Source organism: Lissotriton helveticus, chromosome 5_1 (assembly GCF_964261635.1).
Source record: "Lissotriton helveticus chromosome 5_1, aLisHel1.1, whole genome shotgun sequence".
NCBI lineage: Eukaryota > Metazoa > Chordata > Amphibia > Caudata > Salamandridae > Lissotriton > Lissotriton helveticus.
Window position 1 is genome coordinate 1,899,539,765 of NC_136065.1, and position 13,344 is coordinate 1,899,553,108.

The 13,344-nt window shown below is 49.1% G+C and overlaps 1 protein-coding gene across 1 annotated transcript in view; it reads left to right on the forward strand.

The window, feature by feature from the left end:
- The window catches only part of RAB5C (RAB5C, member RAS oncogene family), a 186,778-nt gene that overhangs the window by 78,875 nt on the left and 94,559 nt on the right, over window positions 1-13,344 (forward strand). The window contains exon 2 of the mRNA XM_078645406.1: window positions 2,021-2,278. Coding sequence (XP_078501532.1) covers window positions 2,113-2,278 — 166 coding nt within the window. The 5' untranslated portion in view covers window positions 2,021-2,112. The remainder of the gene's footprint in view (window positions 1-2,020; window positions 2,279-13,344) is intronic.

Below are 13,344 nucleotides of genomic sequence, written 5' to 3' on the forward strand. Positions count from 1 at the left end.
TCACTGATTTCAACTATTACATTTAATGAAACATCTGCATGACTGACCCACTTCCACTTTAAGTCCGTTTTTAATGTTTGTGTTTTGGCATACTATGGGTCCTTCTTCACTGTTGATGAAGTTACACTTATAAAGATCTAATGGGAGTTTTCTCTCATATTCGCGTATGATTAAGACTTGTGAGGAGTCGAAAGGCGTCATGCTGCAAATTTGCCATGATTAAAAACACTATCTAATAATCTGCTGGTGAGCTTATGTTCATGGTACTGGGGGAGGAGTACATGTTTTCATTTGGAATATTGTTTTGACTGACACACCCTGACAAGCCCCAACCTGTTAGGCTGGGCTTTCCCTGGCGTCGCATTCATTTGAAATATCCATTTCTAAGAACCGTAAGTAACAGGTGTTCGTTCCTATGACCCGATTAATAATACCTTGTTCACCAACCTCGGAAGGGTGGAAAGCTGAGTCAGTTTTGCCAATTTTGAACTCCTGATCTTTCTCATTATCTTTCTCAGCGGCAAGAGTTTAGCATCCACATTCATCATGTCAGCGATAGTCGTAATGAATGTAAAGAAAAACAGCACTGGCTTAAGTACTCACACCCAACAGCAAACAACATTAGTGTTCCCGCTGCCAAAGATGGAGCATTATATGGGTAGCCCAGAGTGTTATCTCCCGGTGTCTCCAGGCCTAAAATTACTGGGTCTGTTAATATCTGACCTGGTAATCAAGGGCCTGGAGAAAAAGGTGCTTTGCAATCTGTTGCAAGTGCTGCACAGGGGAGTAGAGAAATAAGGCAAACATTGTGTGGGTCCATAATATCGAATGAAGGCTATCCTTACTATTGCTATAGGTTTCAGAGCCAGATGTACAAAATATTTTACGGTCGCAAGCGGCCTATCGGGCCATTTGCAACCGGTAAAATGCTTTTTGGCATGTACAAATCCTTTTTTGCGAGTCAGTAACCTATTACCAACTCATAAAATAGGGTTTGCAAGTCGCTATTAGGAAGGGCTGTCCTTTCCTAATAGTGAGTCGCACTGGTATGTAGGAATGTTTCATGACCGGGAATGCGGTCACAAAACATTCGCAGTTACCACAAACTTCAAGTTGGTGGTAAGCCATTTGCAAACTGGATGGGGTCCCCTAGGGACCTCTTCCCCTTTGTTAATGTGGTACCAACATATTTTCAGAGCAGGCACTGGGTTCTATGGACCACTGTCTGCCCTTAAAAAATGAAAAGAAAATGTTTCTTTTTTTTCTTTTAAACGCATCCTGTTTTCCTTTGAGGAAAACAAGCTGCATTTGGAATAAAAAAAAAGTTGCTTTATTTAACAAGCATTGAAAATGCAATAGGTCTTGCCTTTTAAGTTAAAGCCATTTGCTTTGCTATACAATACCATTAGCAAAGCAAATGGCTTTAACTTAATCAAAGGCGAGACCTATTGCATTTTCAATGCTTGTTATGTGCAGCCACAGGTGAAACTACGGTTTCCCCAATTTGTGAGACACTAGCATGGAAAGGTTCATATAATTGTGTAACATTGCTTATATGCTGCACTTCGCATGTGGGTGGACCACTGGCAGCCATTAATGCCACATTCACCTGAAGGTTATTTTCTCTAGTAGTTGGGACTGGACCTTTATTAACGTGCGCTGATTAGGAGATTGTGCCCCTCTCTGGTGGTTTATATAAAAAGAAACAAATGCTGGACAGTGCAAACATTCATCCCCTGTCACAAGGATCTGGGTTCAATGCATCTTTCTTTTGCTCACCACACCACCCCAGTTTGGTCCCAACCATATGCAAATCAGTCTTGACCCTGTTCCTTGTGGGAACAGTCCAGCCTGAACTGCTAAGCCATGTCCTCCCTGGACCGGAAACAAGCATCTTAGGACCGGTTTCAGGGCATCACCCTTCATCAGCCAGGCTAGCTTAAATCCAGTGGTGTAATGTCTATGTTAATAGTCTGATCCTTAAGAAAAGTAATGTGTATTTTTGTTCTTCCTCCTACAGATTTAAGCAAGATCTCCACCTGCCGCAGTGGGGTTTGGCCCGAAGTGTGGTGGTGTGTGTTTCTCCTGGAAACGTCTGCAAGCTAACAAAGCATGGCGGCTCGGAACAATCCTGCTCGACCAAACGGACCTGCTGCTGCAAGCAAGATTTGCCAATTTAAACTTGTGCTCTTGGGGGAGTCTGCCGTGGGGAAGTCCAGTCTGGTCCTGCGCTTTGTAAAAGGCCAGTTTCACGAGTACCAGGAGAGTACGATAGGAGGTGAGCTTCCTGCTCTTTTTACTGAAATAGTCTTATTTATTCATTTATTGGTAAATGTGAGATGTAAAACACACCACTAATGGGCAATGTGAGGTGTAAAACACACCTCTAATGGGCATGTCACAGTCCTAGAGAAGCGGAGGGGCAAAAGAGACTTGGGCGGTTCATGAACATACCACCTCTGAGATGCCATTCCGGTTACTTCAATGAAGAGTCCTTTTGACCGAAGATGATTAAACGGATACCCTAGCCTCAGAGCGATCTGGAATGTGGGTCAATCCAATGCGAAACACTTGCTGAGATGACTGAGGTCACATCAATGTCGGATCGAAGTGGCGAAGCAATTAAAGGGTGATGTCTGGGACTGTGACTAAAAAGGTCAGTTTCTGTATATGAGGTGGTCCTGTTTCCACCTTGTAGTGAACAGACTGTTCAAGGATGTTGACCTACAGGAAAATCGAGTTTTACCACTGGATCATACTTCTTGTTTGTGGGTACTGTAGTGATCTATTTGCCCTCTGTACTTCGTAGGTGACAGACGGGTTTAAAGATATTGAAAAGTTTAGACAGTCTTTCGTTCCTCGAGGCTCGTAGGCTCTGGGTATAACCTGTTACTTTTTGGAGATTTCTCCAGTTACTCTGTAAGAGCTTGTTCATGTGCTGTGTTTAAAATCAGCAGTATAGATGGCCCAGGTCTATTTTGCATAGTCTTTACAAGATATGGAACTGGTTGCATTCTGATCTGGTTGAGAATTGACAAGAACCTTTCCAAAATGTGTGTGTGTTTTTTTTTTTTTTTTAACTTGTCAAAATAACAATGTTGGGGGTGTTTTGAGTTACCTCTTTCGATCATATATTGTGGTATTTTGAGCAGGGCATGCTTTTCCTTTTATACTTCATCTGGTATAGGGATGCTTTAGATAAAATAAACCCCCAAAATGAATATGTATTTAGTTGTTTATGACGAATAGTTGTGGGTTCTGTTAATCCAGTTACTTTCAACCAAATGCTTTTCTGGTTATTTATTTGAGGTTTTATGTAGCATAAACTAGACCCAACGACAGGCACATAATTTAAATAACTTCATAATGTGGATGCTTAGAATCTTTAAACTAGTTTTCCTTCAGCTGGCTTACTTTGTTGCCTCAAACCTAACGGATGATATAAGAGAGAGTTCTCTGAATTTACTGAATAGCAGCATGTTAAATATTTTAAAAATTGGTTTATTATTCACCAATTGTTAATTTTTTAAAATTTTTAATTAATTGAGGTCACTTAGCTTCATGCTAAGGGTTCATAGCATTAGAATTCATAGGATAATTAGCGGACCCTGATTTTACTCTTTTTGTTCAGGTCAGTACATTTTGGTTGTGACCCTCCAGCCTGCATAATCTAGTTAGCAGACTGTTATGCTAAACTCATACGAGACTGGTCTTTTTAAACACCCTTGCTGCACCACTGCCACTGGTCTATGCCTGAATAACTCCAAGGCAGGTGGCATCCTGATCTTTTTCTTGAAACATCTTTTCGGCAGTTTTTCTATGTGTAGCAGAGGCTGGCTGGTTTGTTGGAGGCTTGTTTTGACAGTTTTCATCTCCAGTTCTTGTGTATTTGGTGGGGTGCCTTCTCAATCTCTGAGATGTGCGGTCTCACCAGAACTGGGTGAGCGAACTGTGGTGAGTGTTGAATTACCACACTGGAGTCGTTCTTCAGGTAAGAAGTGCATTTATTAAGATAGGACTTCACCCACGGCAGTGAGTATGTCGCTGGCATGAAGGTTGATCTGCTACTGTCATTGCCTATCTAACCTATTGCCAGCGCACACTCCATGCATAGGCCACCATTGTTTAAGCAATAACATACTGACTAACTATTTGATATTGACATTCCAATACAAACCAACTTCATCACCTCCCTATCACCTCCCCCCTTATCACAAAACTAAGACAAACCTCCATAATAAACAAAGTGCAAATTAATATCTAACAAAATCCTTGAACCTAGCCGGAACCCTCCTTACCTGGCCACTGGGTTCAATGCTTGACTAGTTCAAAGTCGAAGAACTTCCTACAAGCCCACTAATTACCGGTCCTGCTCCCTCCACTGCTGGTCCGACCCCCGCTTCTGTCTGCAGCCAATGGTTCCATCCATGATCCTGCTCCTTCAAAGAATCCTTCCTACTTCTAATGATCTTCGCTTGATCTGGTCACCTTCACCTTCCTTTTGTTCCACCACCCTTTACCTTCCAAGAAAGCTACCCCCTTGCTTACCTTGCTAGCTTGCCCCGGGTTTGAAAATATGGCGTCCCCCTTCCCTACTTTAATGGTTTTGTTTCTTTTTTTTATCATTACCCATTCACCAACCGATATTTCCTTGCCCCCTGGATGGCCTTTCTTATAAAAAAAAATGTTTAATTCGCAACTGCTTTTTTTTTTTTTTTTTAACCTTGTCTGCAACCCCACCTTCACTTAAACATTCATCTGCTATCTGACCTTTTCCCCCCTACCTGTGAAGAAAATAAGGTTGTGTGAGCGGTGGTACCGGCGTAGAGGGAGTTGCCGTAGTCCAGACAGCTGGTGACGAGGGCCTGGGTGACCGACTTCCTGGTCTCGGTGGGGATCCACCGGAAGATCTTACGTAGCATGCGCAGGATGTTGAAGCATGACGCGGAGACGGCGTTGATTTGTCTGGTCATGGAGAGGGAGGAGTCCAGGATGAAGCCCAGGTTGCGTGCGTGGTCTGTTGGTTTGGGTGCGCTGCCCAGGGCGGGGGGCCACCAGGAGCCATCCCAGGTGGAGGGTGAAGATCCCAGGATGAGGACTTCCGTCTTGTCCGAGTTCAGTTTCAGGCGACTGTTCATCATCCACTTGGCTACGTCTGTCATCCCTTCGTGTAGGTTGGCTCTGGCGGCGGTGGGGTCGTTGGTGAGGGAGAGGATCAGCTGGGTGTCGTCGGCGTAGGAGATGATGTTGAGGTTGTGTTGGCGTGCGATGGCTGCAAGGGGGCTCATGTAGACATTGAAGAGGGTTGGGCTGAGCGAGGAGCCTTGAGGAACGCCGCAGATGACTTCGGTGGCTTCTGACCTGAACGGGGGGAGGCGGACTCTCTGTGTCCTTCCGGCGAGGAAGGAGATGATCCATTCCAGTGCCTTCTCCTGGATTCCGACGTTGCTGAGGCGCTGCACTAGGGTGCGGTGGCAGACAGTGTCGAAAGCCGCGGAGAGGTCTAGGAGGATGAGGGCCGCTGTTTCTCTGTTGTCGAGCAGGGCTCGGATGTCATCGGTGGCTGCGATCAGGGCAGTCTCGGTGCTGTGGTTGGCCCGGAATCCAGACTGCGAGAGGTCGAGGGATCCGTTCGTCTCGAGGAAGGCGGCCAGCTGCTTGTTGACGGTCTTCTCGATGACTTTTGCAGGAAATGGGAGCAGCGAGATGGGGCGGTAGTTCTTGGGGTCGGCTGATGATTTCTTCAGTAGAGCGCTGAGTTTGGCGTGCTTCCAGCTCTCCGGGAAGGTAGCGGTGTCGAAGGAGGTGTTGATGATGTCCCGTAGGTGGGGTGCGATGACCGCGTCGGCCTTGTTGAGGACGTGGTGAGGGCAGGGGTCGGTCGGAGATCCGGAGTGGATGGAGTTCATCGTGCGGATGGTGTCTTCGGTGCTGATCGGGGTCCAGGCGCGGAGGGTGGTGGTGGGGGGGCGGTGGTTCGGTCGTGGCGTGCGGGCGGTGGTTCGGTCGTGGCGTGCGGTGGTTGAGTGCTGAAGCTGTTGTGTATGTCCGCGATCCTGTTGTAGAAGTAGGAGGCCAGGGAGTTGCAGAGGTCTTGTGAAGGGGTGATGTCGTTGTTTCCGGCGTTGGGGTTGGAGAGCTCTTTAACGATGTTGAAGAGTTCCTTGCTGTTGTGTGCGTTGTTGTCCAGTCGTTCCTTGAATGCAGTTTTCTTGGTGGCGTGGATCAGTTGGTGGTGTTTTCGGGTGGCGAGCTTGAGGGCAGTCATGTTGTCCGGAGTTGGGTCTCTGTGCCAGGCTTTCTCGAGGGCTCGGCAGTTCCTCTTGGAGCTCTTCAGTTCATCGATGAACCATGGGGCTTTCTTGCTGCCGGGTCTGCTAGGCGGGGTCTTCAGAGGGGCGAGGTCGTCTGCGCAGTTGCTGATCCACTTTGTGAGGTTGGTGGCCGCCTGGCTGGGGTTCGTTGCGCCGGTGGGAGGGTTCTTGCTCAGGGAAGTTGCGAGCTGGTCGGCTGTGATCTTGTTCCAGCTTCTGCGTGCAGCCTGTTGCTGGTGGTGGTGGATCGTGGTCCTTCTGAAGCTGAAGTGGACGCAGCTGTGGTCCGTCCAGTGGAGTCCGGTGGCGTGGCTGAAGGTGATGTTATGTTATGTTAGATTTTTTAAGCGCACAGCTGCCCCAGCTAAGGGGCGTCCCGGCGCTGTATCAAGAAAAGGTAACATAACTAACAACGCAGAAAAAGTGGGGGTAATTAATAGGGCAGAGGAAAGAGATGGGTTTTGACAGCTTTTCTAAAAGCAAGGAGGTCATCCAGAGAACGAATGTAGGCAGGAAGTGCGTTCCATAATTTAGAGGCCAAGACCGTAAAAGATCGGCCACCCAGTCTACATTTTTGGAAACGGGGAACAAGTGCCAAATTTTGGCCGGCAGAACGAAGGCTGCGCAAAGGAGTGTACAAAGACAAAAGGTGCTGAAGGATGATGGGGGTGTCAGATCTGAGAATTTTGAAAGCAAAACAGAGGGCCTTGAACTCTTATGCGCCTGATTACTGGCAGCCAGTGCAAATTAAAGATTGTGCTACGGGCTGAGCAGAAGCGCGGCAGGCCCACCAAGGCCCTGGCTGCCGCATTCTGCACCCGTTGAAGTCGTAAGACTTACGCCTGGTTGGCGCCCAAGAACAATGAGCTCGCGTAATCGAGCCTCGATAGTACGCTAGCTTGGATCACCATCTGGCAGGTAGGGGCATCGAAAAATTTGCGGATAGGCCTCAAACCACGCAAAATGCCGAAGCACATGGATGCCACCTTCTTAGTGTGGAACGAGAAGGTTAGTTTGGAATCCACCCAGACGCCAAGATTTTTGAGCTCGGAGACAGGTTTTGGGGGAGGTCCCAGCTCCTTAGGCCACCAGCTAGCACCCCACAGCTCAGGATGTTTCCCCAACACCATCACCTCAGTTTTGAGGGCGTTGAGTTGTAAACAGTTGGCCGTAAGCCAACTAGCAACAGCCCTCAGACCATCCGCAAAGTTAGATGCCAGTTGGTCAGAGTCCCCATTAAGAGCCACCGCCAACTGGGTATCATCGGCGTATGATACCATAGTGAGACCCCATCTCTTCGCGACCTCCGCCAAAGGTTGAACGTAGAGGTTGAAGAGAGTGGGGCTCAACGCCGAACCTTGCGGAACTCCTTGAGTGATAGCGTGGGGCTTGGATCTGAACGGTGGCACCACAACCTGAAAGGATCGTTCCAAAAGGAACGATTGAAACCAGTCCAACGCCCTGCCTGAAATACCTGCCTCGCTAAGCCTTTGAATAAGAATGGTGTGAGATACAGTGTCAAAGGCGGCACGAAGGTCCAAAAGGACCAGTGCCGCCGTTTGACCTGCATCTAGTACAGAGCGGAGGTGTTCGACCATGTATAGAAGTGCCGTCTCTGTACTATGTCCAGATCTAAAACCATTCTGTGTAGGATCTAGTAAATGTGCAGATGCCAGATGGTTTGTTAAGATGTTATTCACGTGGGCCTCTGTAAGCTTTGCCACCGAGGGAAGAAGGGAGATAGGTTGATAACTCTCCGGCTTCAACGGATCCAATCCAGGCTTCTTTATGATGGGCATGACACAGGCAGCCTTCCAACTAGGTGGAACTGAACCGATGGTAAGGGATTGCTCCACCAGATGGCGAATAGGAGGAAGGCAAAAGGACGCCGAGTCCAAAAACTGGGCAGGTCTCAAAGGGTCATCCGGAGAGCCAGACTTGACCTTGGCCGCTAGGAGATTGAACTCCTGCTCCGATGGTATAGAGAGAGAGGCCAGGCACTGAGAAGTGCGCAATGTCAGAGTCGTACTGTCAGGGTCAGCTTTAGGAAAAGAGCGATAGATGGCATTTACTTTTTCCACAAAAAAGCTGGCCAACGACTCACAGTGGGCAAGGGAACAGATCTCCGTGATAGGAAGTCTGTTCACTGTGAGCTCCTTCAAGACTTTAAAAACCAGTTTAGACGGGTTAGAACTCGCCTGGAACTCCTGTGCATAGTAATCAGCACGAGCCCGGCAGACAGCTCTATGGTATGTCTTTACCTTGGCCAGATAACATACCTTCAGGTCCTTGTCATAGTTCTTCCTCCACGCTCTTTCAGCCTGTCGGCAGGTAGCTTTAATACACCTGAGTGCCTCCGTGTACCAGGGGTTAGGCTGAGAATGTCGATTCCTACTCCAGCCCGCTGGGATTAATACGTCAAGGACTTTAACAATCCAAGCGCAAAAGGTAGTATAGCCGGTTGCAACATCATCCGTATGAGCCAGAGGCGTAGTGATCAGAAGACGATGGATATCCTCCAATCTGAGCTTTTTCCAGGGCCGCCTGAAAGATGTTTTACCAGGCTTCCCTCTAGATTGTGTCACCATAGTGGTAGAGAGCTCAATGAGGTAATGATCACTCCATCCCATGGGTCTAGGGGGTGAAACCTCGACCAGTTGAAGGTTTGTAAAGACCGGATCGAGGATATGACCTCCCTCATGGGTCGGATGGTGGACCAGTTGGAGTAGCTGTACTGCTTCAAGATCGTCCAGCAGACCTCTGACCGCTGGTATCTCCATGGCATCAAAGTGTATATTAAGATCGCCGAAGATGGTAATGTTGGAGGAGAACAGAGAGAGGGAGCTTACCAGCTCAGGAAGTGCTTTCCTGAAAGCACTATCACTCCCTGGAGGGCGGTAGATCAAAAGACCTGATAACGTTTGATGCTGACCAAAGCCGATGGAAAAATGGGCACACTCTGCGCCAGCCAGGTTCGTGGGCTTCCAGGTACAAGTATAGCAAGTTTTAAAAGCCACGGCTATGCCTCCGCCTCTCCCCTTACGATTTAATGTGTGGATTGCGTAGCCCGGAGGAAGGGCCAGATTGATAATGGCCGTATCCTCATCACCTAGCCAGGTCTCCGTCATAAAGAACACATCAGGACTTTCTAAGGAGATAAGTTCATAGATATCTCGATGATGTTTCGACAGAGATCTGATATTATGGTGCCACAGTTTAACGGCACTAGGAGGTGAAGGTTCCTTCTTACAATGTGGTATTACCTGGCTAGGGGCCATCGTCGGTGCCGATAGTTCCCACCATCCGCAAGGACAGGTATGAGGGCCGCACAGAGGATGCTGATCCGAGTGCGAACAAGAGGGCAAACATCGTCTGATCCGATGAAGAGCTTGACTGGAATACTGGTGGATCATACTTACAGCACGATGGTGTCCTGCCGCGTCCTGCGTCTCCCTTGCGCGGACGAGCGCAGACGGGCACGACTCAGGCACAGCGAATGCGTCCTGACTGCGCGTCCCGCTGCGCGGGAGGGGACGACTTTAAATAGGCGCTGGATGAGAACACGGGGTCGAGAGTGTGTCCGGCGTAGTGGGTGGGGGTGGTCACCAGCTGCTTGAGTCCGAGGTTTGCAAGGTTGTCCAGCAGGGATATCTCCTGAGGCGGAAAGCCGGGAGTAGGCGAATCATTGCTCTTTGTTTTTAAAATTGTAAAACTTGTTGTGTTTTAGCACTTACTTTTAACTGGGCATACCTCCCTGCCAGCGCGCAGCGGACCCTCGCTAAAGGATCAAGCACCACGCCGACATTACCGGCGAGTTTGCTGGCCACGCCCACTTCTCAGGCCACGCCCCCTGCCCGCCCTATTTAAGGAACGCTGATCACGAGCGTCCTTAGACAGAATATCTCCTGAGGCGGAAAGCCGGGAGTAGGCGAATCATTGCTCTTTGTTTTTAAAATTGTAAAACTTGTTGTGTTTTAGCACTTACTTTTAACTGGGCATACCTCCCTGCCAGCGCGCAGCGGACCCTCGCTAAAGGATCAAGCACCACGCCGACATTACCGGCGAGTTTGCTGGCCACGCCCACTTCTCAGGCCACGCCCCCTGCCCGCCCTATTTAAGGAACGCTGATCACGAGCGTCCTTAGACAGAATATCTCCTGAGGCGGAAAGCCGGGAGTAGGCGAATCATTGCTCTTTGTTTTTAAAATTGTAAAACTTGTTGTGTTTTAGCACTTACTTTTAACTGGGCATACCTCCCTGCCAGCGCGCAGCGGACCCTCGCTAAAGGATCAAGCACCACGCCGACATTACCGGCGAGTTTGCTGGCCACGCCCACTTCTCAGGCCACGCCCCCTGCCCGCCCTATTTAAGGAACGCTGATCACGAGCGTCCTTAGACAGAGTATCTCCTGAGGCGGAAAGCCGGGAGTAGGCGAATCATTGCTCTTTGTTTCTAAAATTGTAAAACTTGTTGTGTTTTAGCACTTACTTTTAACTGGGCATACCTCCCTGCCAGCGCGCAGCGGACCCTCGCTAAAGGATCAAGCACCACGCCGACATTACCGGCGAGTTTGCTGGCCACGCCCACTTCTCAGGCCACGCCCCCTGCCCGCCCTATTTAAGGAACGCTGATCACGAGCGTCCTTAGACAGAATATCTCCTGAGGCGGAAAGCCGGGAGTAGGCGAATCATTGCTCTTTGTTTTTAAAATTGTAAAACTTGTTGTGTTTTAGCACTTACTTTTAACTGGGCATACCTCCCTGCCAGCGCGCAGCGGACCCTCGCTAAAGGATCAAGCACCACGCCGACATTACCGGCGAGTTTGCTGGCCACGCCCACTTCTCAGGCCACGCCCCTAGCGTTGTTCCCTGACCATACAAAAATGTGTAACCCTAGGAAGCGCAGCGGACGAGCGCAGCGGGCGCGCCGTTTGCGCGCCGAAGGCGCGCCTAAGGCAAGCCCGTCTGCGCCCGTCCGCGACGGGCCGGGACCAGGGGCCACAACCCCTACATCTCCTGTGACGCAAACCTGGCACTATACCTCCGATGAACTTCGAACCATCAATTCTCAGGTAAACTTGTCTTGTGCTCATAAATATGGCCCACTCGAGCTACCTCCCCAATGCAATGACTGCAAGACTCACCTCAAGCCTAAACCCCCCACATCAAACCAACAACTCTTTAGACTGTTCCTACTGAATTGCAGGTCTCTTCCTAGACACTGCACAGAGCTCTCCTTGTTAATTGAAGAGGAAAAACCGGACGTTCTCTTTCTAACGGAGACATGGCTTACCCCTCACTCTGACCCCGAATTGGTTCAAATCCTGGGGAAGGAATATCAAATTGTAAGACTGGACCGGGAACAGGATAGAGGGGGTGGACTAGCCATCATTTTTAAAGACTGCTTCACCTGTCGCTGCATCCCTAACCCCTTTCCGGAATGTGAAAGCATGTCCTTTACCTTGGAATTCTCCCCCAATTTAAGTTTCTCCGGGACACTTATATACCGCCCACCAGGCACTCCCAAACAGTTCTACGAAACTTTGCCACCGTTAGTCGCCGATTTGGCCCTATCTCCTTCCAACTTCACGCTATTGGGCGATCTCAATATACACTTTGACGACACCAATAACTCCATCGCTAACAAATTAAGCAGGGACCTATCTGCCCTGCAGTTGCTCCAGCTGGTCTCATCTCCTACACATACGAAAGGCCACTTGCTGGATCCAGTTTTCAGCAACTGTCCTCATTTGAAGGCCTGTCCTTCTATAGCACTTCCTTGGACAGACCATGCCTTAGTCCCGTTGCTCTGGACAACAGAGAAACCTACACTCCCAACACCTACTGTCCAAGAAACCCGAAATTGGTCTAAAATACCGCTGGCCCAGTGGACCCAGGAACTACAAAAATCTATTCCCTCAATCGGCCAGACCCCCTCACAGGCCAATGAAATATTCAATGAATGGATCCAGAGTTCCCTAAACGCCACGCTCCCCTTGAAGAAAACAGTTTTCAAAAGATCTAGAATTTCAGCTCCCTGGTATTCCATCGAACTAAGGGAGAAAAAGCGTCTCTGTAAGAGACTGGAACGCAAATGGCGACTGGGATACGCGGAAACAGAAAAAACTATTTACAGAGACGCCATCAGACTATACAAAAAAGACATAAAAAGTGCGCAATCATCATACTACTCAAACCAGATCGCAGAGGCCAGCTCCAGCTCGAAAGAGATATACAAAATAGTCAAAAGCCTCACCACCCTCCCTTCCCCTCCGTCTATAACGGAGAATCCACAGCTCCGCTGTGAAGACCTGGCTAATTTCTTCTCTCAGAAAATCAATCTTATTTACTCTTCGTTTCCATCTACAGAACAGATTGTTCTGACTAAAGCACTCCCTGGTCCTCCTCATAACCACTCACCCTATCACCCTCCGGTGTTGGAGGAATTCCCCCAGTTGCAGGTAGATCACCTCACCTCCCTCATGCACCAAGTGAAGTCGGGCTCCCCCAGAGACCCAGCACCCCCATATGTTCTAGTCTCGGCCATTCAAACCATCCTTCCCACACTGCTTGGAGTACTCAATACCTCGATTGCTACCAGCACAGTACCAACAGCGTGGAAGCAGGCTATGGTGAGGGCCCTGGTCAAAAAACCTAACCTTGACACCAAGAACTTCAACAATTTCCGCCCGATCTCCCTGCTGCCTTGGGCAGCCAAAATTCTGGAGAAATACATAAACAGTATAGTAACAACTTTTCTCGAACAATACCAACTGCTCGATCCATCCCAGACTGGCTTTCGCCCAAAGCATGGGACCGAGACGGCACTGCTGGCAGTCACGGAGGAGTCCAGGAGAATCGTAGATCGGGGAGGATCGGTGGCAATCATCCTCCTCGATCTAAGCGCCGCATTCGATACCGTTAACCACGGTATCCTCTTGCAGCGTCTCCTGGACATCGGAATATCTGACAGAGCTCTGGAGTGGCTCAAATCCTACCTGAGCGATAGATCCTTCCAGGTGTACGAGGGCAA